Source organism: Melanotaenia boesemani, chromosome 11 (assembly GCF_017639745.1).
Source record: "Melanotaenia boesemani isolate fMelBoe1 chromosome 11, fMelBoe1.pri, whole genome shotgun sequence".
NCBI lineage: Eukaryota > Metazoa > Chordata > Actinopteri > Atheriniformes > Melanotaeniidae > Melanotaenia > Melanotaenia boesemani.
The window spans coordinates 16,304,112-16,329,375 of record NC_055692.1 but is presented as its reverse complement, the minus strand read 5'-3'; the positions used below and the strand labels follow the sequence as shown (position 1 = coordinate 16,329,375).

Below are 25,264 nucleotides of genomic sequence, written 5' to 3'. Positions count from 1 at the left end.
AGTGTATCATGTGCAAAAATGAAGAGGGTGCACAGATCTTACCATGACATAGTGTCTCTGCATCTCAGTTTTTTCACTGGCCAGCTTTTCACATTCCAGCTTGAGACTGAAAAACAAAACAATACACCAATTAAGGAAAAAAAAAATAGAAAGTTAAGCTGATTTTTCACTGAATCAATTCAAATTCATCAATGTCTTGCACTTTAATAGACATTGCCATCAAGAATTTATGAGCCCAAAAACAAATACACAGATTGTTGCTCTCTAATCTTGGGCAGTGTGTGTTATATGCACGAGGTTTGCTTTTACTGTGCTCTTTATAATAAGAATGTGGATTATAAACATATCCTCTTCATGGGTAAGAGGCTTTTACCTGTTGTGGCCAATCCAACCTAAAAATACAAATAAATAATACCACAAAGTAAAATAGCTGCACAAAAGCAGTTTTGGACCGGTATACAACTACACATGCAGGGGAAAATAAAGAGTGATTTATGAAACCCAGAGCCCACACGCCACCCTCTGGCTCTCACCCATCACCAAGACTTAGACCTACCGCAGTGTAAACGCTAACACTCATGTCTGCTGCATATGTGTGTGTATGAGAACCTAATCCAGGTTTATGGGTTAGTCTGAGGCCAGACTTGGGGTTTTGCTCATTATGGTTAAAAGGGAATGACTGTGGTTAGGGTGAGGTTTACTGTTAGTAGGCAGATGACAATAGGGGAAATTTGCAGATTAAGACGATAAAGCCTTCTCTGTGGATTGTGTGTTTGTCTTATCCACCTGTGGTACTGTGCCTGCAGAAACTGGAACTCCTCCTTGATGCGATCCAGTGACTCTGGGATGGTGAACTTAAAGGGCTGGCCTGGAGCCTGATGGGGCGTCTAACACACAAACACATGTACACAAGATTATCAACATCATGGTGCTTCATTATGTGGTCTATAATATGCATTTGATCTTCTCGATGCTCACATGTTTTATCAACAACTTTTAATTATTAGCTCCTATTAAACAAACATTACCAACCCCATTAAACATTAAACAATCCCACTCTGCTGCAGATGCAGAACCCAATTAACAAGAGGAGACACTTAGCTAGATTATAAGTAGCCCGTGGGCTATAAAACTAATATTACAAGAGGTGCAGATCAAACAACAAGGTTATAATTCTTGGGCTGTAAATAGTCGGTCTCGGCTAGGTTAAGTACTGCTAACGTTGGAGCTGAAGTAACTTACCGGGTGTCGCCCCTGAGGAAACATTGTTATCTCCGAAGGTAGAGCAACCGTGTCCTTCTTTAAAACCCCGCTAACGAGGAATCAAACGGAGCCCTGGTTAGATGTGTGAAGCTCTCGTTCACGAATACGAATCCATCCGCCTATTTCTTTTTTGTTTTTTCTTAAGGCAAACCGACCGTTCTGCTGCTCAGTGGATTCACCGACCGTTTAACGTGATACCCCGCTCCTCGTTGTATCCCGGTCGTTGCCTCTCCTGCGCTCCAGCGACGGCGCAACCGTAAATCAACCGGAAAAGCACGACAAATGGCTCATTAGCTGGAGGCAGTTGAAGGGGAAGGACAAAAACCAGGTGAGATATGAAGACTAAATCCACTCCAATCACTCCAGCGTTTGTTTTGCATGCAGTTATATTCCAAGTAGAGAGCCGACAAAACTCACAAAAAATAAATAAATACAAATGGGGAGAATACCCGTACACCGTCAATTCAGTCACAAACTGTTGGCTCTCAGTTTGAGCCCCAGAAACAAATCCACAAAAGTTAATTACAGTGAAGAGTTCCCACTTGACTCGCCGCGGTCGTGAGCTGGCGGTTAAGCAGTCAATAAAAAGCTATATATTTATTTCCACGTTGGGTTTGTATGGAAGCCTGGGTCCAAAATAGATTTCGCGAGAAAAGGAAGAAATATTCTGTCAGTTTTGATAACAAAAACTCCCACATAGAAGCAAACGCTCCGCTGTCCTGCTCTGCTTTACCTCACTGGCAACTTTCTCACGCGGTTTCACGCTCCCAGTCTAACCGAAAATCTCGGCCAGCCCTCAAAACTACTCCAGACCAATCAGAGCCACCTTTCCACGTGGGGATGATGACGTGACTGCAATAACTGACCAATAGTCATTGTGTAAACTTCCTCTAGTCCGTTGACCTCGCAGAGCTACGCGACTTCTGGCCAATCAGCTCGTTGCATGAAGCTGCCACTTCGGAAGCGCTCAGGGCGGGCAGTGCAGTGGGTGAGCCCAAGTCGCACCTGTCAATCAAAGTAACGTGGGCTCAAGCAGGCGAACGGTTGAAGATGTTCGCGTGCACAAAAAAACTCGTACACGTACTCATGAACACACACATGGTTTTATGCTCAAAAGTGAATCAACGCTCACACCCATGCATACACACGATATATATATATATATATATATATATATATATATATATATATATATATATATATATATATATATACCCTTTTTTAACAAATGTCACTGCAAATCACTTCAAATCTCTTTGCATTTCTCTCCTTGTGTAATTATATCAAACATCAACATTTATCTATTTGGACTCATTTTATGTCCCATTTTTCTTAAACAATCTAATCTGCTCGACTTCTCAACAAGAACTTTACAACAAGTTTCTTGCCTGCCTTCATTACAAGAACATGAATCTGGGGACAAATCCAATTTAACAAGATATTGTGAGACCCTGGTACAAGGAAGCTTACTCCATAAACTACTCTAGTGTTACCATTATCCAAAGACAGGGAAGGTGTCAGTGGAGTTTCATATTTGCACAATTTAGCTCCTTCAGGAGAGCAAATGTCCAAATCTTGGGCGAGTAGTACAAGTTCTTGCTTTGCCATGTTGTACTGTCAACTGGATGAAGTTTTACCACATGACTGATTGATTCCATTATTTATGTGATTTTCTTTCACTAGCTAATTTATTTCAGTAGAATACAACAATGCAGGTGACTTTGTGGTGTTTTTGATAGCAAGTGGGAAGCCTGAACACTAAGATCAAAGTTATTCCCATTTATCTCCTCTGAGCTGCCCACATCTATACTTATTGACACCAGAGGTTTCACCAGAAGCATGTGCATGTCACAGGTAGTTGCATCCAGCAGGAGGATGAGTAAGTTGCATTAATCTTAGACTTGCATTATTATATTTTTGCATAGCTAATGATGTCTAACAAACCTGGCTGGCTTCTAAACTGGGTGTCTAACTGACAACAGATGTAATAAAGCGGCCACGTCATGATTTTAAAGGTGGCTGAACTAGGGTTTAAAGCATACTAAGAGTTTTCCCTGCTCTACTTATCCCATCTAAGCACCCCTCACTTCACATGGAAAACCCCTGAGCCCCATGCTGACCTGTGATTGGCTTATGGGGCTCAACCCCTGACCCTGTGACCTCTGACATCTGCAGCAGCTGATCCAGTCCATATGAGAGACTCCTGACTGTGACTAACCACCACCTTTTTTTCCCAGATCACTCACTCACACACACATGTACACACAGGTGCCATTTAGTGGGTGGCACTGGTATAGGGGCTTTAATGGGAAATGATTAATTTGTTTCTATGTGTGTTTGATCCCATTTCATCTTCAACAAGTGTTTGACTTTTGTTTTGACCTTCTCCTCTATCACCCATTCTGATGGTATTTGAGCCGAACAATCAGATTACCTCTTAATGTAAGCCAATTACAGTGTTAAGCTTTCTGTTGGATTCACAGCTGGTCAAAATTGTAAATCCTGCACTGTGTAATTGGAAGGAGCACCTTTTCTTTGAGAATAACACAATTCCTTGTTAATTTTAGTTAGAATAATTCGGGCAATGTGTTTCTCTTTTAACAATTCACATATGTGAATAATAAATCGGTTTTAGGCAGCATATAGATGTTATTAAATGTAAAAACAAACCCAAGAGAAGAATAGTTAAGAATTTGCTGTAATCCAGTAAGAGAATGTGCCCGTAGCTTATGCTAAATAATGGTTCTTTCAGAAAAAATACAAAATACATATAAAATGTTGTGGGTGGGTGGAGGGCTCTCTCCGGGTCTGCAACAGGGTCCTGCCCCAAGTGGAGGAGTTCACGTATCTTGGGGTGTTGTTCACGAGTGAGGGAAGGATGGATCAGGAGATCGACAGGCGGATCGGTGCGGCGTCTGCAGTGGTGCGGCGTCTGCAGTGATGCGGACTCTGCATCTGTCTGTCGTGGTGAAGAAGGAACTGAGCCAAAAGGCAAAGCTCTCGATTTACCGGTCGATCTACGTTCCTACCGTCACCAATGGTCACGAGCTGTGGGTAGTGACCGAAAGAACAAGATTGCGAATACAAGCGGCCGAAATGAGGGGCTCTCCCTTAGAGATAGGGTGACCCTGGAGGGGCTCAGAGTAGAATCGCTGCTCTTCCACATCGAGAGGAGCCAGATGAGGTGGCTCGGGCATCTGGTTAGGATGCCTCCTGGACGCCTCCCTGGTGAAGTGTTCCCGGCACGTCCCACCGGAAAGAGGCCCTGGGGAAGACCTAGGACATGCTGGACAGACTAAATCTCTCGGCTGGCCTGGGAACGCCTCGGGATCCCTCCGGATCAGCTGGTGAATGTGGCCGGGGAGACGGAAGTCTGGGTTTTCCCTGCTTACCCTCGTGACCCGACTCCGGATAAGCGGCAGAAAATGGATGGATGGATAAAAACGTTGTTGCCAACTAGTTTTAGTCACACATAATCACAAATGAGAATATATGGTTCCATTAAGGAAACAACTTTCACCTTTAGACTTTCCACATATTAAACTTCTTAAAACATGAGGTCTGTGGGTGTTTCCTATTCAGCACATTTCCACTGTTTTGTTACTTCATATGCTGTCGAAAATTAAGGCAGTTTCTGATAATACCATAAAATGTGCATATTCACTTAGTTAATTTATAATTTACTCAGCAGCATTGTGTATAATTTTATTAAAAATATTTTTTCCGCGTTCTCTACATTACCTGATGTTTCCTGGATTGTTCCAGACATCCTCTGCTGCACCTCTTTGTGTCCTCTTGCTAATTCCACACATTTTCTCTTTTTGTTTGCCACATTTATTGTGTATTTTGTTAGCTTTTATGTTTAGAATTAAACTGATTCCAGATGGAGAAAAAAGGTTTTAAATGGGGTTGCACTGTTGATTTCAGTCACTTGGATGTAACTGAAACTTAAAACTAATCTTTTTTATTAAAGAACTTCTTCCCAATAGGTGAAAATGGACAAAGAAGCAGAAACTGAGACAATGGCAACGATGTACATTAAAATTTCCAGACATTTCTATTAAAAGGAGGTAATTATTGTCACTTCTGGGCCAGTGGTTTCTTATTTCCCTTAACTGTCAAAAACAAGAAGAAAGTGCAAAACAGCATTCTCCTCAACCACGCTTTTTTTTAATACACTTGTGAGCACAGTGAGTACAACACACTTAAGATGGCAGGATTTAAAGAAAACGACCAGGAGGTCTTTGTATAAAAGTATGGTATGTCTTCAGGCCATGTGCCATACTGTAAATGTATCAGAAACTCACAACATGTATATATCTTGTGATTTGGAGCTGGTAAAAAACGCTTAGCATCAATACTTTGTGTCTTGCTTCAGTGATCAGACAGAGGCAGCAAACCAGGGCACATGAGCTCACTGGCCTCCTGATTTCCTTATCAAATGCCCATCCCTTCATTCACTTCAGAAGCTTCCCCCTCCCTCCCCTCTGTCCCAGTCATTTGTTTAGAGTGGCCAAGCACACAATTAGCCTCTGCTTTGGATGGGGTACAAGAACCTGCCATATAAGCCTCATTTGGTTTGCAAATGTCCAATTTCTTTCTGATTTTAGTGGCTAAACCAAATGGTTGGTCTTTGTTTATGACAGAGGAAGGATGGGGGTGGAGAGAGGAGTGGGGAGGGAAAAGTGGCTGTTGTAGCTGTGACCTGGTCATCCTGACTGTAGAGGAGAGAAGAGGCTCTCCCAGATAATGACTGAACAAGCAGCTTTGTGTGGGACGACAAATGGAGTGATCCCACTCTTGTGTTACTTAACACAAGAAGAGCTTTGATTGGTGCGTCTGTGTGTCTTTCTGTGTGTGCATGTGATCTTATATGCAAACATATGTGTTTTGTTGGCTGTATGCTATTTGAATGTATATGTACATTTGGTTAGTTTGGTTAGTGTGTGTGTGGTTGTGCTTGTGTTTGTGTCAGGGGAGGGTGTTAAAGAGTGTTTTCATGGTCATGAGGTGGTGTGTGTGTCAACAGCAGATGATTTGCATGAGGGTCCCCTGGAGCCCTTTTTGTTTTGTTTTGATTCTTCTGTTTTTAATGGACAACCAAGGACATCATTTGAATACCATCCTGCCTGCATGCCACTTTCTCTGTATTTGGACTGGGGGGTGGAGGGACTGGTCAGTAGAATTCAAGTCCTGCTGTGCCAGATCCAGACTTCTTATCTGCAATTTAGGCTGAGGTTCAGCTTAAAGGAGAGAAAGGGATTTAATATTTTTATAAATGTGGTTGGAGGGCAAAGTTATTTAGCAGATATAAATCTGAATCTAAAAGAGGAGCTCAGTTCCCTGCTCAATATTTGTCAAGATCAGCTGAAAGTGTAAAGCACATGCAGCAGACAAAGACTGTAATCTGTAGCGTCAACATGAAGTGTTGCCAGTTAAGACTTCTGTAAAAAAAAAGCTTAAGTTTATTTATTTTATCTTATTTGTGTTGACATTGCAACTGACATGTCCTTGAGCCAAGCTAATCAAGTACATCTTTAGTCCTGTTTTCTCATGCTCAAATCTATCATATAAAACCTGTTTACTTTAAATTTTAATTCAGGATATGCACGTACAAACAGCATTTGCGTTGTTACGACTTGTTTTGAAGCCAGATGTGGGACAATGTGCAAACTACACAAGTGCAATGAGAAAAACTGAGTTGATGTTATGACATTTTAGCAAGGTTATTGAGTTTTTCAGTGATCTAAAGTTTGCATGTGTTTTGTAATTTGTACATTGGGGATTTTCTGAAATCAGTTTTATGAGCTCATTTTCATAACATGATCCAACTTTACACTGCTGGGAGTCATTAAAGGTAAAACCTGGTTTCCCGCCATTTGCTATGTCATTCAAGTTATGTCCCATATGTGTCTTGTGTTAATATCTAACATAGCAGATGGGAGCAGCCCTCATCAATAGATAGGTCAAAAACTGGGATTTGTAAATGGTGCATTTATAATCAGTGTTTGTTTTAGAGTAAGCTGTGATTTTTTTTTTTTTTACCTGAATCAAGACAATGTTGAGGCCTTATAATATACCGTTTGTGGCTTATAGGTGAAATAAAGATGTCCCCCTAAAACCTGTTGCTGTTCCTTGTAATTCATACATGCCAAACAGAGTGAATCAGTCCTGCATCGCTGTGTCCTTACACACATCAGGCCGACTTGTGGAATCACCTGAAAGACAACAGTAATATCAGAGCTGCAAGTTCTGCAATGCCAGGTTTATGTGTGTATGTACACAGCAATCCTGGGCTGCACAACCTCTTTCACCACTGTTTCACCTCCCTTCTGTTCCACCTGAACAGATGAACCAGCAGATGATCAACTTCATGCCACCTGTGCCCTTTCAAATGACACAAAGCGTAACAAGCCCATCAGTCCCAACTTGAAAAAGCATGTCAGAAAAGACCAAAAGTAATTTATTCTCTCTTCTTTGCATGCTCATGTTATTACAATTTCTTTTCAAAGTTCCTTTATTATGTCGAAGTATTAGTTGCATCATTAACATTAGTAGATATTGTACTATTATTACTATATGCTCATGCTAGTTATTGATCTGTCATAATTCATATTTGTTATATATATAAAAAAAACTGTCCCAGGACACATCAATAGATTAAATTTTGTAGCAGTTTCACAAACTCCACTGAGTCTGTTGTATCATCTTCTGTGCTCATGTGTGTAACAGTAAAACCTTTAAAATATTGTTCTTATCCAGCCATCTGTGCTTGAATTTTGACACACAATAAACTTTTTACCCCGTGGGAGTATATGTGTTGTTAAACTTAAGAAGCTGTGAACGCAGTGCAACCTTTTTAGAATTTACTGCACTGCCTACAGGTATGAAACCCTTACTACTAAATCTCCTGCAAAGGTAAATCACCACTGTCACTTGTTCCCAGCATCCCATACTCAGCTTTGCTCTTCAGATGACATCACCCTAACAATCTCTGGTTTCAAGCTTTGAGAGAGTGATACTGTGATATCCGACTGAAAACTGAGGCATCACAAAAGATGATGATGATAACATGTGTAAGGATGAACGAAGGCTGGAAGACGGCTCTACTGTCAGTTTGTTCCCAATAAACTTTTTTTTGGTGGAATTAAAAATCAGTTTAAAGGCATTGGATGAGTGTGCACACGACGATTCACAACTATCAAACAAAATATCCAACTCGTGTTTTAACCTGCTAAACCAACTGTCTATGGAACAGACACACAATGCTAAAGACTTGTGGAGGCCTGTACAGTTACACATATTTAATAATATTCAACTAAAAATAAATTGATTGGTAAAAAAAAACTTCTTTTTTTCACTTGTAGTGCAAAGTGACTTTATAGAACTGCTTTTACACTAATGCCAGAGAAGATTTGATTTTCATGGGTGCATCCCACATACTCAACTCTAGCTCCTCCAACTAATGCATTTTCCTTACTGATGTGGTACCATTAAAAAGGGAAATAAACAGACTTTCCAATGGCATAAGATATATTGCCAAGAAGTGTTACAAGAAAGAAATAACTGATCAAACACACATTTTCTTACTTTCTGTGGTAAGCTTATATTCATTTTTACAGACAGGCCATATTTTTCCAAATCAAAGCAAGGGAAGGAAGAAACACCTAGCTGAGCTCAAATAAGACAGAAACTGGTTCTGGTGACTGTCATGGAGGCTTTTTAAAGGTGCTTCTCCTTCATTTTGGACAGAACACGCACAAACCCTTAACAGCTGAGTAAAATTATAGTTTTTGTTTGTTTTTTTGTACTGTCTACACAACAGGTTTTTGAAATTTCCACTGGTTTTATTCTATTTTTTACTTTTTTTGTATTATTCTTCTAAAAGTTCTAGCTAAAATCTGAAGGAATCAGCATTTGATTAAAGGAGTACAGTATATCTACAGTTAACAAATATTTCCATGTAAAAGAACTAAAGCTCTGAGGGACCGAATAATAGTGTGTTTGCTTAGCTGATAAGAGTCATATAATTGCTTAACTGATTTAATTTCTTATAGTAATCTAAACTGAGACGTAAGAAGCGTGAATTGTACGCAGATCTTAACTCTATGTGGAAAAACAAATTTGCTTTTGATTCAATTACTCACAGTTTAATGATCAATAATCAATAATTGGATAATTTAATGGGGATAAGTGTATTACACATAAAGGATTTTAAGTTCATTGTGAGTGTGAGGATTTTCTTTGCAGTTACCAAGAATCCTCTTGGTCTGTAGTTTAAGGGTTTCCTGGATTCAAGCAATGTGAAACAGGTTTTTTGGCACGTTGAAGCTGCAGTATGGTGTTCATTCCCAGTGTGCTGAGATCTTGTATAATTTACGACTGCACATTAAACAGCCTAGCACCAGGCAGCCTATCATGTAAACAGATCAGGGCTTTTACAGGCCGCTTGCCGGCTGTTTAAACAGACGAAAGGAAAAGGAGAAGGAGGGAAATTAAAAACCTAAATGGAAAACATGTGCGACTGAGTGTGTGTGTGTCTGCATGAGGGGAGGGTTCACAGGAAGACAATGTGGAAGTGACAGAGTGTGGGGAAAAATGCTTGCACAAAAACTTGCAAACACATTTAGACACACGCATACTGACAACAACCCACGGACACAGATACACACTCACAATAAACCAAAAGTGCCACAAAACCTCTGGATTTATCAAGTCCAGCTGTGAGCAAAGTCATATCAAAGGCAGCATCAGGAGCAGAGCTGTGATGCTGCAGAACAGATCAAGTCCAGATGGGTTTCAGTCTGTCAGGCAGACCTGCGCACTTCTGCTGTTTTATCTGGCTTTGTTACCTTATACATTGCTCTGGCCTCTGGACTGATCTTTTCTCCTCTACTCTGTCGCTTTCTTTTAATTTATGTCTTTCGTGTTTGAACTCAAATAGGAACAACAGGGGTGATAAACAACAAAAGCAATGAGCCAGTTCAAACTCAGCATGTGTTGTGTACCTTGGCTTTGAGCCACTAGGACGTCCGTCTGCGTCTGATCACAAAGATAACAAACCAAACTGGGACTAGATATTGTCATGAGAAGATAGAGTCTACAACTGTGTGGATCATTTGGATGTTTCTGTGAGAGGTTTCAGTGGTTTCTTTGTGTGTCCTAACATGTGTAGTGGCAGACAGGGCCATGATCTACTGCAGATGGTTGAGCAAAAAGACCCACATAAACACAAATGCACTCACAAGTTCAAAGAGGTGTGTGGGGAGAGTGTGGCTTATGGTCTCTGTCTTAATAGATGAAATACATCTCATCACTCCAAATGCTCAAAAATTATATTTAAGTAAGACATTATGGCCTTCCATAAGGATTAACTCAAACCACATTATATTGACTGCACTCTGTACTGGTTCCTAGGATTCGGTAAAAGTAACCTTAGATTAACAACTTATGACATATGTATTACACCAAGTCATTATTTACTGGATGAAATTATTTAAATTGCAGAAGCAGTGTGTGAGAAACTTAACTAAACTCTCAAGTGTGGTCACCTCTATAAAGGTAAACATTGTGATCGCTGGTTTGGATCATTCAGGTGTATTTTGACACGATGTCAAAGAAGGGGAAAAAACCAAACAAACAAAACAAAAGAAAAAAAACAAGCTGCTTCTCAGACTGTTCAGGCCTCAGTTAGCATGTTAAATGCTGACGTTCTTGACAGCACAATCAGCGAAAGATTCCAGTTTGGCTTGTCTTGATGGGTTGCAAGAAGATTTTCAGCTTAGAATTTCAAAGTTGCATCTGAACAAACCACAAGACTTCTGGAATAATTTCCTTTGGACTAACAAGGCCATGCACTCACACCAACGGTCAAGCAAGGAGGTGGAAGCACCTTGCGAACGTTGAGTTGACCATGAACTTCTCTGTATACCAGTGAATGCTAGAGTCAAATGTGTTGTCATATATCCAGCAGCTAAAGTTTGGCTGATACCAGGTCATGCAACAGGATAATGATCTGAAGCACTGCAGCAAATCTACAACAGAATGTCTTAAAAAAATTAATCAAGGTGATGCAAAGACCCAGACCTCTGTAGAGACCTTAACAGATCTGTGCATGAACAATACCTGCAAAGCTCAATGAATTGAAACAACAGTGTAAAGAAAACTGAGTAACACTCCTTCCAAAATCTGAGTCTGATAACGTACTTGAAAACTATTTCAAGCATGTGCTTAGTTTTTCACACACTGCTCTTGCATTTGGATTTTGTTTTTGTTAAATAAATAATGAAACTGTGTGATCTGCCATGTTTTGTCTTTATTCTGAGGTTGAACTTAGCTAATTACAAGACTTGGTGATGACCAGATCATTTGTTTTTCATCATTATAACCAATACATAAAAGCTTAGAACTGAAAGATGGTGTCCTTTCTTATAACAACAAATGTACCTCATTTGTTGAAAAATAGGCACCCCATTGATACTCCAAATGGTGTATGACGCTCAGCTGGTCATGATGTTCCACACTCGCCTGCTGGTGTAAGACCAGTCTGAAACAGCACAAGGCTGCATTGATTGGAAGGATTTTTTGGTACCAGATGCTTTCTGGTTTCAGTTAGACCATTTGTAGTCTGACTACATTGTGACTTATTAATATGGATAGTAAGTGTTTTGTGAGCCAAAAGAAAAAGGTAAGATGTAGTTTACCTGTGTACCACAGAGAGCAGTTTCAGAGCAGAACAGAAGCTGTGATGGATATTTATGGGCTGCTGTTTTTATGGTAAATGAGATGCTTTATTCAAAAATAGTGGTCCAGTAGACAGTGAAAAAGATGCAGAAGTAACATCTCCCATTACACTTACTTGATTACTTGGTTAAAGATCACAGACCTGACATGTTTTGTTTACAGCCATAAAGGTATGAAATTTTTTTTTTTTTTTTTTTACTCCAGGATGTTAAACTGATCCAGAAGTGGATTCATCTTATTGTGAGACATGATAGCATCTCAACAAGAAATTGGAGGATACTGGCGGGCAGTCTTTATATCTTGGACAACTATTTCAGAAATTTGGCCCCAAAAAAGCAGGTTTATCCAGTCCTATGCTATTCCAGCCACCAGACACCCTGGGTATAAGAGGACATGTCATTCAACTAATAAATTTCTTCTTTAATATGTTTTTCCTCTGTCCCACCTTCAGTCACTGTTCAAGAAAAGATCATATCTGCCTCAAGCTCCACTGTTTAAAAGAACCGTATAAATAAATTATATATATATATATATATATATATATATATATATATATATATATATATATATATATATATACATATATTAGGACTGGGCACATTACTACATTATTATCACATAAACGCATTCATTGATTAATGCCTACAAAAAATTTTTATCGTGCATTAATGTAGGTTTCTATTTATTTTTATAGCTATTTGTGGATCCTCACACACTGAGTGAGAATCAGGGTAAGTGTCTTTTTCCCAAGACGGTTTTAAAGCAATGCTAAATAAATTTCCAACCTTAAAAACTCCATGTTTCTGACTCATTTTGATGGCACACTCTCAGTCATTATGCACATTTGTGCAGGCATCATCGCCCTGTAGCATCTCAAGACAAAGAAACCACATCTTCACATCTTTGTGTTCCAGCCTAGAGCATCACTTGATAGCTGTGTTTTTGCTTTATGGCACCACATCACATGCCAGCAACTGGATATCACCACACTGGCCATTTTGGACAAGCAGCTGTTTCAAATATCACTGCCTTCATACTTCCATCATGTATCCTTTATGCTGGCATGGTTGTTAGGCAATACATCCATCAGAGGGCAGTGCAAAATTCACCTCTGTTTTCTGACAGCAGTTTCACTGGAGGAGATTATAATGATATACATTCTCAGAAAGAGACAACGCAAAAAGAAAGCAGCATGGTAGACGGCAGTGGTCAATGCAGCCATTAAAAACAAAGCAGCTTCTTCTTCTTCCTTGTTTCCTCTGCTGGTTGTACGTCAGCTATACTACTTAACACCGCTGCTGCCGTTGCCAGTGGTACTTTTGTGTTTGCTGAAAAAAATTCATGGGCATTTTCACTGGGCGTAGTGAAAGCAAATATAGCTTTAAGGCCATTAGAGTATTAAGTAACAAAGATGTGAATACGGCCTTTGTTCAAGAACACAGTTGAGATTTTAGGTCATTGATAACTGTTATAGTGGGACTTCAAAAGTCTCAGTTTGTTGTCAGACAGCTAGTTTTTATTCATGATGTTATTTGCCACATTTTTTGTTTGCTTTACATGTGATAATCCATGAAGTTGGTTTTCTCATATGTTGCTTATAAAACAGCTAGATGAGCTAGATTCCTGCATTTAAAAGCTATGCACCTTTTGTGATGGTTTGTTTCCTGCTACAAAGGGAAAATGTCATAAATAAGATTTTCTTTTGTTCAACTTCACATACAAAATATACCAACTGCAGCAAAGCAACCAAAAGATTAAGTATATTATTGTTTACTTCTACTGTCATATTCACAGAGATCATTTCACATATTCAAGCATCAGAAACATGTAACTTTAAGCATACATTTGAGGTGGAAGAAAGCTGACCATGAGAAGAGACTGTTTAGTGCTTCATTTTGTATTTACAGTCCTTCACTTTGTATTATAATCAGAAATACCTACAGTACTCCTACAGTAACAGTCGGAGTTACTCATAGACTGTCTGTATGGATAATTTTTCCTCTTTTGGACCTAATAAACAACGAGGTTAAGGTTGTAAATCCGATGAGAACAGCCTATAATGAAAATCTGTACATGTATATTTAAGTTACATGTTGACGTTAGAGCTTGGTTCCAACATTCTTCTTGTACTGAGCAGCTTTCTGACTGCTTTGTAGGATTCTGCACATCTATGTTTGCACAATGATATTCAAGCGTAGTATCTCATGATTTTAGCAGCTATTGATGTTCAAAGTCTAAAGCAGATAGTCAAACTTGATACCAGTAAGGTGTTTCGATCTGTCTTTTTGATCTCTGTGTTTGATCTGTCTATTCTTTTTGAAGTACTCTCTACTAGTTTTCCTCTTCACTTTAACAAGGATAAAACAGAAAGCAGAATTGTAGCTACCAAGTCACTCAGCCACGAAAACTTCTTTTATGTCGATTGCAGCATAAAAGATAAAGTTGATCTACTTCTGCTGTGTCTGAATTCTGGACAATATTGAAAGTTTAAATGCATTCTCTTTGTTGTTGTGTGTGTGTTGAGTGTGTGTCTGCATTGCCATGTGAATGTATGCTCTTGCACACATATTTATTGATAATCTCAGTTGCTAATGGCTCACCATTTTTGTTTGTTTTGTTTGTAAGGCTACACTTGTGGGTGTGTGTCAGGAAGGAGGTGTCAGGTGTGTATTCATGGCCATCAGGTGTGTGTTTTCTTACCAAGAATCATCAGTCAGTTGTGTGTGGCTGTAAGTTATTCATGGCTGGTCCTTTGTGTGAAAAAAAAGGAACAAAGATGCCTCCTCTAGATACACCAACATCCAGTTTGTTTAACAGCCATGCAAACAGGCTTGGGGGAAGTACCCACCACGAGTGATAATCAAAGGCTTGTTATGGTCATGGGAATGCAAATAGCACTTTTTGTGTGTGCGCATTGTTGTGCTGCAAGTGTGTGGTAAAGGTGTGTGTAATTTTTCATCAGTAGACATGTGTTTCTGTTAGATAGTTTGACGTTGAAATCTTCTTGTTCAGTAATTTGCACACAATTTGTGTGACAATGATCTCTCTGTGTAAAGAAATGCAAATGGAGACTGTGTGTGCATCATTGTGTGTGTGTGTGTGTGTGTGTGTGTGTGTGTGTGTGTGTGTGTGTGTGTGTGTGTGTGTGTGTGTGTGTGTGTGTGTGTGTGTGTGTCTGTACAGGCAGTGTTTTTGACTGCCACGTTCACGCTCCCCTCAGCTGCTGAGCTAATCCAAAAGACAGGCTTAGACACTGAGACTCTTGCGACCCTTTAAGCAAGCACTAATACCGTTAAACCACAACTGAGCTCTTACACACACTGAGAGAGCAGATAAAGATAGAAGCCATGTGTGCGCTCTCTCTCACACACACACATACATACGCAAACAAACACACACACATACTCGTGTACATATATCTTATAAACTTCTAATCAACCTTTTGTCTTTGGCACGCCAAGCCTCTCTGTTGTGGTATTAGTGATTTTGAACATGAACATTAAGGAACTTCACATCAAAAACCCATCAAGTGGCACAGCAAGGACAAAGAGGATCTTATACCTCATGACCGCAGGCCTGCTTATGTGTCCTTGAGCAAGACAGGAAACCCCCACATGTCACATCAAGGCCTTTGACTTTTGTTTGCAAAGAGCAAATATAAAAACTTCACATTAACTTATCACTCATATTAAATCTGTATTATGCAAAAATAAATGAAAAAGCATACCCTTTATCCCAGCTGAAATGCTAACTTGAACTGAAATGCCTCTGCTTTTATAACAGCTAATTCATTACCGCGCATTCATGTTTAGTGTTAACTAAAGTCCACTCATCCCAAATGAAGTCTTAATCCAGTGTTGATTAAATTAAAATGTAATTCTTCGCCTTATTCCAGCGCATGTTTGTGTTCTCCATTAACATATTTCTAAATGCAAAAGAAAGATGTGGAAATAAGGGGTGATGAAAGGGGGGAAATATCTGGTCAGGACCTAGATGAAAGGAATGGATACAGTGATAGAAAAAAGAGGGATAGAGGGTGTGAGGGAGGAAAAGACAGACTGATGCGAGACTAAGAAGATTTACCGTAACTGAGTTATTCAACGCTGATGTTAAAGAGGCTTATGATTCCGCTTTGCTCCCAGTAACAAACACACAAATGCATGAGACACACTGTCTTTCATCATCTGACTGGTGTCATGTAGGTATGAACAACTTTATGTTTGTGTGTGTGTTTGTGTGTATACCTCTCTTTGCCCCAGACTCATGAAATAAGTCCAGAGGCCACTGCTTAGTTCAATCTGATTCACACAGATTCTGTTATGAAAAAGCAGGACTGAAGATGGATGGATAGATGGATAGATAGATAGATAGATAGATAGATAGATAGATAGATAGATAGATAGATAGATAGATAGATAGATAGATAGATAGATAGATAGATAGATAGATAGATAGATAGATAGACAGATAGATAGACAGATAGACAGACAGACAGACAGACAGACAGACAGATAGATAGATAGATAGATATATAGATAGATAATTAGATAGATAGATAGATAGATAGATAGATAGATAGATAGATAGATAGATAGATAGATAGATAGATAGATAGATAGATAGATAGATAGATAGATAGATAGATAGATAGATAGATAGATAGATAGATAGATAGATAGATAGCAGGTGGAGGTGTTTATCTAAACTGTGTCAGTGTGTTGTTTGAAGGACAGGGAGGTGTCAATTTCGTTTCCAAGATGTTTAAAAACTAGAACCTGCTCCACCTGTTGGCCGTGGATACTGATGGGTGTGAACAGAGGCGATGGAGAGTTGTCTCTGCCCCCACAGCACAGCTCCTTGGTCTTGGCAATGTTGAGCTCCAGAGGCATTTCAGAAAAAGGACCAGACTGCTGACTGTCTATGGTACTCAAACAGAACCCGGGTACTTAAAAAGTTGTGTTTCTCCTCTGCTACAAGTGATGCTGTTATTGTAGGTAGAACAGATGTGATAGATTAGAAAGAACCTGTTGAGGCCTGTCCTTTAAAAAACTCCCAGTTCATAAAATCAGTGTGGGGTGGACCTGCAGGTCAGAGATGCAGCAGAATGTCTGTGTGAACAGTGTTAAAAGTGGAAAAGAAGTGCATGAACAAAATCCTAGTGTGTGTATGTGCAGAGTGCAGACAGCTAGGGCCTGTCTGTTAGGGCTAGAATAAAATCACAAGCTTATTTAAAATTATATTTAATATGATATGTAATTGAATTTTATTTGTCTTCTGGTATTTTATTTTGAAAATTTGTCACTTCTGCTTGTGCTTCACTCCTGCTCTCTTGACTCTGTTGTTTTTTTTTTTGTTTTGTTTTGTTTTTTTTTTCATGCATTAGAAAGTCTGTAAGCTAACCTTTCAGCTAAGATGGCCCAAAAAGAAATGTTGCTTGAGTGCTTCTTTGAAAAGGGAGAAAAATGAAGATACCAGAATGGTCACACAGTACCAGCATTTAAAAGACAATACCAAGACTCCTACTTAAATTATAGGTTCATTGCAACTGCTGACTCAAAAGCTCCCCAACCAACTCTGTGTAATATGCAGTTACCAGCGAGCTAATGAAGCCATGAAACGCTCAAAACTAATTCACCACATGAAGACCAAGCACCCTGTATTAAAAGACAAGCCCTTGGAATTTTTTGAAAAGAAAGAACATGAAAACAGAAACAATTACTGAGGGCCACTACTTCAACAAGTGTGTCTGTGCTAAAAGCATCGTAGTAGCTAACCGCTAACCCAGAAGCCCTTTACTAAGAGTTGATTTTGCCTGCTGTTAAGGACATTTGCAGTAAACTTTTTGGAGAGGCAGCAGTTAAAAAGGTATCAAGCATTCCTCTTTCAGCTACTACCTTATAATGATGAATTGATGAAATAGCAGAGGACATCGAAGCAAAGTTAAAAAGGGTTAATGAGTCACCGTGGTACACAATTCAGGTGGATGAATCTACAGATGTTGACAACAAGGCAGTGTTGCTTGTTTTCATGTGAATTTTCAGGAAGATGTCCTGGAGGATTTGTTATGTGCCCTGTTTCTGCCAACCAATACCACAGCTGAAGAATTATTAAAGTCCTTGAATGACTACATATCAGGATGACTTAATTGGTCGTTTTGTGTTGGTGTGTGCATGGCCGGAGCGGCTGTGATGACAGGACGGCTTTCTGGTCTCATAACGTAGATCAAGGAGGTTGCTTCTGAGTGTGAGTCCATGCACTGTTCCATTCACAGAGAAATGCTGGCAAGCCGAAAAAATGCAATTAAAGTCAATAATCACATCAAAGTACATGTCCTAAACTTGCGTCGAATCCAGAGATTTCTTTCAGAAAACCAGTCAGCACTGGCAGCACATTGCGGTAACACAGAGTGGGTCACAAAGCTTACCTGTGTGACACATTCAACTTGATCAACGAACTTGATCTCCAACTACAGTTGAAGTTGAGATAAGGTTGCTTCATTCAAGGCTGAACTGGAATTTTAACTGGAACATTTCACGTTTCACACAGGGATTATGGCAGAAACAGAGCTTGGGCCCTCTTCATCCAGCTTGTGAATGTTCACCTCTCTCAGCTTTCACAGAGTGTGAGCATTACTTCCCAACCACAAAAAAACCCCGAATGGGAAAGGAATGGATCCACAACCCATTTCTGAAAAAAAGCAGATGAACCAACTTTAACCCTACTAGAAGAAGATCAGCTGATTGAGGTTGCAAATGATGGTGGCCTTTACCCACATGAGGATTACCATATTCACTAAGGATCCATACAAATGTTTTCTGTCGCTAAAATATTACAAATTGGGAACAGATAAAATATTGTTTTAGTCAGCACACTGAATGTGTAGACTCTAAACAGTGCAATGGCACAGTTTTACATAAGATACAGAAATAGACTGTGTGAGTGTATGTGGTTGTTTTCCTCATTTGGCTTCGTGCTGACACTGTGATCCACTGGCGATCAGTCCCGGATATGTTCTACTTCTCCTCTGATAGCAGCAAGATAGGCTCCAGCACGCAGTCCTGAACTGGATTAAGTGGTTATAGAAAATGGATGGATAGATGCAGAAAGAGAGAGGGATACAGCAGGGGTCACAAATAAATTAATATAAATTTACTTTAAGAACATGAATAAAACGCCAAATAAAATGACATAACATCAAAGAAAATACAGGAAATAGCCAAACAAATCCAGTCAGACCAATTGCTTCCACTTTGCTTACAGTGTATTTGACCTTTTGTGAACCTTCCTAACTGCTTTACAGCCTCACAGATCAATGCTAAATCTATTAGAAGAGATTAGCATTACGGTAATGTGTAATGGCTATCCCTGTGTCTGTGGATCTCAGGTGTAAATACCCACTAGCCTAAAACTGGCCACAATAGCCAAAGATAAAAGCCATTATAAAACCAAGGTAGTTCTAAGGTCAGCACTTGTGGGCCATTTCTAAGACTCTGAGGTCACATTGCAAAGGCAGCAGGTGGAAAGGTGTAGAACTGGCCCAACTGGTAACGTGACATTAAGTAAGAGGAGATAGCTGCAGAAATACAAATATTTATTAAATATAGAAATCAAGTTCAGACTCATGGCACACTCATGATCTAAGTGGTCTTCTGCACACCCAGACACGATTTTGAGTATATTAAGACTTGAAAGTAGGAGTAACACTGTTCTTGAATTAGCATGTGAATGATGGATGATAAAGAAAAGACAAGGAGGGATAAGAGGATGAATGAAAGTGTTCTGGAACTTTATGGTTTTGATTTGAAGATCAAAATGTGTTTGTTTGTTTGTTTATTTGTTTTGGGGTTTTTTGGGGGGGGTGGGTTATGTTTTTTTACTAGTAAACTGAAAGCACAGTTGTATTTACAGTGAAATCCACAAAGACAGCTAGGAGAGGAAACAGTGAGTTTCTAACTATTTTATATATCCAAAACACATCCTGGGAGTATTTTAGTGAGTTAACCCACATAAGAAGTTGATCAAAGAATTCCATGTCTTTGCATTTAAGCTTTGTCATTTTAGATAGTTTTAAGAATTATTTCTGAAACAATATCTAATATATCTAAGACCTTATTTACATTTGGATTCATATCAATTAATTTCACTGAGTCTATATGATTAACACTCTGATGTTTTGCCCTGTAACTGAACAGGTAAAGGTTTTCACTTATCAAGTGAAATATCTCCAGACCACTAGATTTAGGAGTCATCGTGAGGGTTAATCATTTTGGTGAGACTTTTCCCTTGAGTTTGGGTGCATGAGATAAATGAAAAATAAAAAAAAAGAAACAGAATAGTTAATAGTTACAGAATATAATAATTTCCCAGAGAAAACGTATCAAACACTGAAATGAAAGTGTATTACTGTTACACTGTTTCCAGAAAAGTATTAGTTTATCTTGAATTTAATGGCCCTGACCTGGTTAAAAAAGAAACAGCTTGAGAAATTATTGCAACTAATTAGCAAGATAAGTGACATGACTGATTATTAAAAAGGAGCACCTTAGAGAGGCAGAGTGACTATTTGTTTATAACTTGATGAACTCCAAAGATAACAACAGTCCCATATATTGCCAAATGTTAGTGCACTTTCACACCAAACAAGGAGATGAACTCAAGGTAAACAGGCTGTGCAGCATTCAGACTGCACTGTGTGAGATGTTAGCACAGTCACTGGCACTTAGTCTTGTTACTGTTGCAAGACTGAAATTCTTAATGGATAACATTTCCTAAAAATTCAACATTTTAGAACAAAACGTTAGAACAGGGTGATGTTTACCACTGTGTAGCAGCCCCTCTTCTTTTAACTGTCTGTAAACATTTGGGAAGTAAGAGACCAGTTGCTGGAGTTTTAAGAGATGAATGTTGTCCCATTCTTTTCTCATTCTGGTCTCAACAGTCCTGGACCTTTGTTGCCAGATTTTTTCGTTTCATGAAGCTCCAAATGTTTTCTATTGGTGAAAGGTCAGGACTGCAGACAGGCCAGTTCAGCACCCGGACTCTTCTCCTGCAAAGCTATGCTGTTGTGATGGATGCAGTATGTGGTTTAGCATAGTCTTGCTCAAATCTGCAAGGCCTTCTGTAAAAGAGAAAATGTCTGGATGGGAACAGATGTAGCTCTAAAACCTTGTACTTTTCAGCATTGATGAAGCCTTCACAGATGTGGAATCTGCTCATGCAACAGGCACTAATGTAACTTCATATCAACAGATGCTTTTGAACTGTCCACTAATAACAAGCTAGATGGTCCATCTCCTCTTTAGTTTCCACGGCATGGCATCCATGGTTTCAAATAGGATAGTTTTCCACTTTGCCTCAGACCATTTGAAATAAACTCTGGGCCAGAGAAGATGGCAGTGTTTCTGGACTGTGTTCACATATGGCTTCTTTTTTACATTATAGATTTTTAATCTGCATTTATAGCTTTCATGATGAACTCTGTTCACAGACAGTAATTTCTGGAGGTCTTCCTGAGCTCATTCAGTGATTTCCAGAAGAGAATCATGCATAATTTAAAGCAATGCTGCCTGAGGGCCCAAAGATCAGGAGCATCCAGTTTTGACCTTTAGTCTTGTCCCTTCTCCTTGAGGTTCCTCCTGGTTCTTTAAACATTTTGATGATTTTATACACTGTAGATTGCGGTATCTTTAACATCTCTACTATTTCATGTTCAGTAACATTTTTTCTGCAATTGTTCCACAATTTTAGACATAGTTTGTCACAGACTGGAAATCCAACACCTCTTTTTACATTACATCTCAGTCATGTTACTGAACTGTTGCCAGTTAGTTGTCAAATGCTTCCTCAGTTATTTTTTATCTGTGCATATTACTTTTCCAGCCTTTTGTTGTCAAAAGAAGAGGGGATACTACACAGAGGTAAACATCACCCTGTTCTAACGTTTTGAGATGTGTTGTTGCAATCAAATTCAAAATAAGCTAATATTTTCCATGAAATGGTAAAATGTCTGTGTTTCAAGACCTGACATGTTCTTTATTCTACTGAGAATAACCTATGGACTTATGAGATTTGAAGTTAATTGCATTCTGTTTTTATTTTCATTTTATACAGCATCCCAACTTTTTTGGAATTGGGGTGGTATGTACTCACGTATATTCCAAAACTTTCTGTATCAAATAGCCTGAAATTAAATGGGTTCATAGTTTTCTGCATACATACTGTAATTTAAAAGCAGCACAAAGCCAGTAAGATGGAAAAATAAGTACAGGGTTGATGGAAGATAAAAAAAAGTGATTATAAATGCCCGACAATGATTATTCACACTGTGTTACCAGCATGTCATTACAAGAACACAACACATCTTGATGTGTCTGATGTTACTGATCAGTTTCTGATGATTTGTTTTTCTTTTTTTTTTCTTTTTTTTTTTGCAGACAGTTAAGTGTGAATATCCCCTTTCAAGGTTGTTAAAGTAGAAAAGCATCAGATGCTAAAAACAACAAATACAATCATTGTTCTCACTGGCTGTAGGCAAATAGCAGTTAAATGGTGTGCTGAAGCAGTTTGATTCTGTTCCCAGACTCAGTTAACAACTAAAAGTAGGGCACAGGTTCAATAGTGAAAATCAATGCAAGAAACAACCCTCTCTCATGGAGTGTGAGGATACGGAGTGTGCTGAACGGTACATGTAAACAGCCCAGCATTACATTACATTACATTCAGGTTGGAAAAAATTCCATTGTCATTTTCGAGCTTCATTCATTCATTCATTCATTCATTCATTCACACTGGACAGGTCGCCAGTCCATCGTAGGTCCGGTGCCCACTGTAACTGTCTTAGGGAGGAAAAACAATCTTCAGGAGAAGCTGGGGTAGATTGAAAGGTCTACACTACATTTAATTTCAAAATCGTCATGAAACCAAGTTTGATGTTTTAACGTTTCCATCCTTTGTAAGCTGCTGAAAATGTCCCAATAAAGTTTTGAATCAATCTGGAAAGTTGTGTTGGGTTAAAAAAAATCCACAATTACTGCTCATAAACACAAATAAGATGACTCCAAACACTATTTTCACTCAATTCTGCAGCTCTTCAAGCAGCTGCATAAATATAGAAATTAGTGTTTTTGCCTGTGAGTGCTGATGTTATGTGTGAAACTATGCAAAGATTTGATAAATGGACCAATCTGTTGACATTTAAGCTTTAAAGGGTTAATTAAAATCATGTGTTATAGTTTGAAAAGCAGGACTTTGTCGATCATAGTGATGAGTGATGAACTATTCACAACAAAATGCAGGTCATAGGAAGGATGAAAAATAAGTGAATGTGATTGTGAGCTTGACTTTTTTTACAGCCTCACCTTTTGTGCCTGTCTGTGTGCATGTAAAACTGCTGCATTTAAGTTTAGTTAAAGGAAGATTTTCCATGTCAAGAGCAAAGCAGTACAGTGGCAGAGAGGATGGCAGCAAAATCAGCTGACGCACTTACTGTAGTAGGGCTACGTTTGTGTGTGTGTTTTAAACACCCCTGGGAGAATTAAGACCTAATAAAAGCCAGACAGATTACAGTCCCAGACAGACTGTGCGGTAACTTGCCAACATAATAGCCAGCATAATAGGGAACTTTGTTGCTTTTTGTAAAAGAAAAAAAAGAGTATATATATGTATATATATATATATACAGTATATATACCCCTCACATTTTTGCAAATATTTTATTATATCTATTCATGGGACAACACTATAGTGCTGGTATAGCATAAAGTGAAACTTTGACATACAGAATATCAAAGTTTAATTTGAAAAGATATAATAAAATATTTGCAAAAATATGAGGGGTGTACTCACTTCTGTGAGATACTGTATATATATATATATATATATATATATGACCCAAATGGGGGAAGAGTTGCCCAGATGTTGCAAGGAATTCTGTCATATTTTGGGGGCACTACCCACACATTTAGCTGTGTTTCTCATTCCACAAGAGCTCAGTCCTTTTAAATTACACCTCATTGTAAAGGTGACCAATCAAGATTTCCAGTGGTAATGAAGTAATGTGGCAATGGTGTAATGCAATACCAACTGGTATTATTAAAGGGGAGGAAATAAACTACCAAACCCAAATTTCCTTAGTTTTTGTGATAAATTAATTTCCGTTGTTTACTGAGAGCAACATTTTGACAAACTAGCCAGCAAAACCTCTGTCTATATTACACAACAGGACTTACACTCAAGCTGTACTATTGTTTATACTTTGCATTTTCACTAAAATGACAGAAACGTTTTTGGATCTGGACAAGATTACTTTTCATTGTCTTCCCAAATCGTTCGAAGAACTATTGGAAAAATTTGTCTGTCTTGTCAGATCGTAGTTAAAATTAGTTACTTCTAAAAGTTTAATCACAACAATATTAATTGTGTGGTTATAAAATAAAAAATACTAACTTGAGAGAGCAAAAAAAGTTCCCAATGTAGATCAAGTCAAACATTCTGCTGTCCCATTCTGACTCTACTGTTGACTTACCCACAACAAAAATACTTTCTTAATGAGTGAGGGAAATGACTAAACAGATTAGATCGGAAGCTTGGGGGAGGGGATACTTTTAACAATATGTGAAGTCGTGTTTCTTGGTGAAGAAACCCATGTGTGTCTTTTTAAACACAGAAGTAAAGCTGCAAACAAGAATATTCCAACAGACACATTAGCTTGTGTAAAACTAATCATATCTACTTTGTAAAACATCACTGAATGTGTGTGTTAATGCAGGTGTGTGTGTGTGTGTGTGTGTGTGTGTTTGTGTGAGTATACGTTTCCTGATTGTGGGTGGGCCCATTACCCCACAACCTCTCGTAGCTTATGGGTCAGTGGTTTAGGAAAAAATGTTCCGAACCACAGTCATACACACACACATACTCACACTAACCACAATACACATGACCACACTGTCTTGCCAAACTATTTATGCAGACACACACAGGGGAAAAAAAATAAAAATCCGGATAGTGTGACACACATCATAACAAACATTACTCACATAAACCAAACACCCTGGTGTGGTGAGCATGTGTGTATGTGTGTTATTGAAGTTTTACAATGAAACATGAAGACCGAACTTAATTCAAACCATATGACAGCACCAGTGTTTGATCTCAATGAGCTTTCTGAGACACAGACGGACTCACGGTGTGTGTGGTCACACGTTTTCTTCACACATGTGATGGGTTAATGGTCACACACAGGAGACATAAAAAGAAAGCA

At 38.8% G+C, this 25,264-nt stretch overlaps 1 protein-coding gene across 3 annotated transcripts in view; it reads right to left on the bottom strand.

Annotated features, from left to right (window-relative positions):
* Positions 1–2,016, bottom strand: part of LOC121648931 (transducin-like enhancer protein 1) — a 33,315-nt gene extending 31,299 nt beyond the window's left edge. For all 3 annotated transcript variants that reach the window (XM_041999424.1, XM_041999425.1, XM_041999426.1), the window contains exons 1-3: positions 1,243–2,016; positions 787–887; positions 43–106 (exon numbers count right to left, since the gene is read on the bottom strand). In XM_041999424.1, the coding sequence (XP_041855358.1) occupies positions 43–106; positions 787–887; positions 1,243–1,266 (189 nt within the window). In that variant the 5' untranslated portion in view covers positions 1,267–2,016. The remainder of the gene's footprint in view (positions 1–42; positions 107–786; positions 888–1,242) is intronic.
* Positions 2,017–25,264: the final 23,248 nt, after the last annotated feature.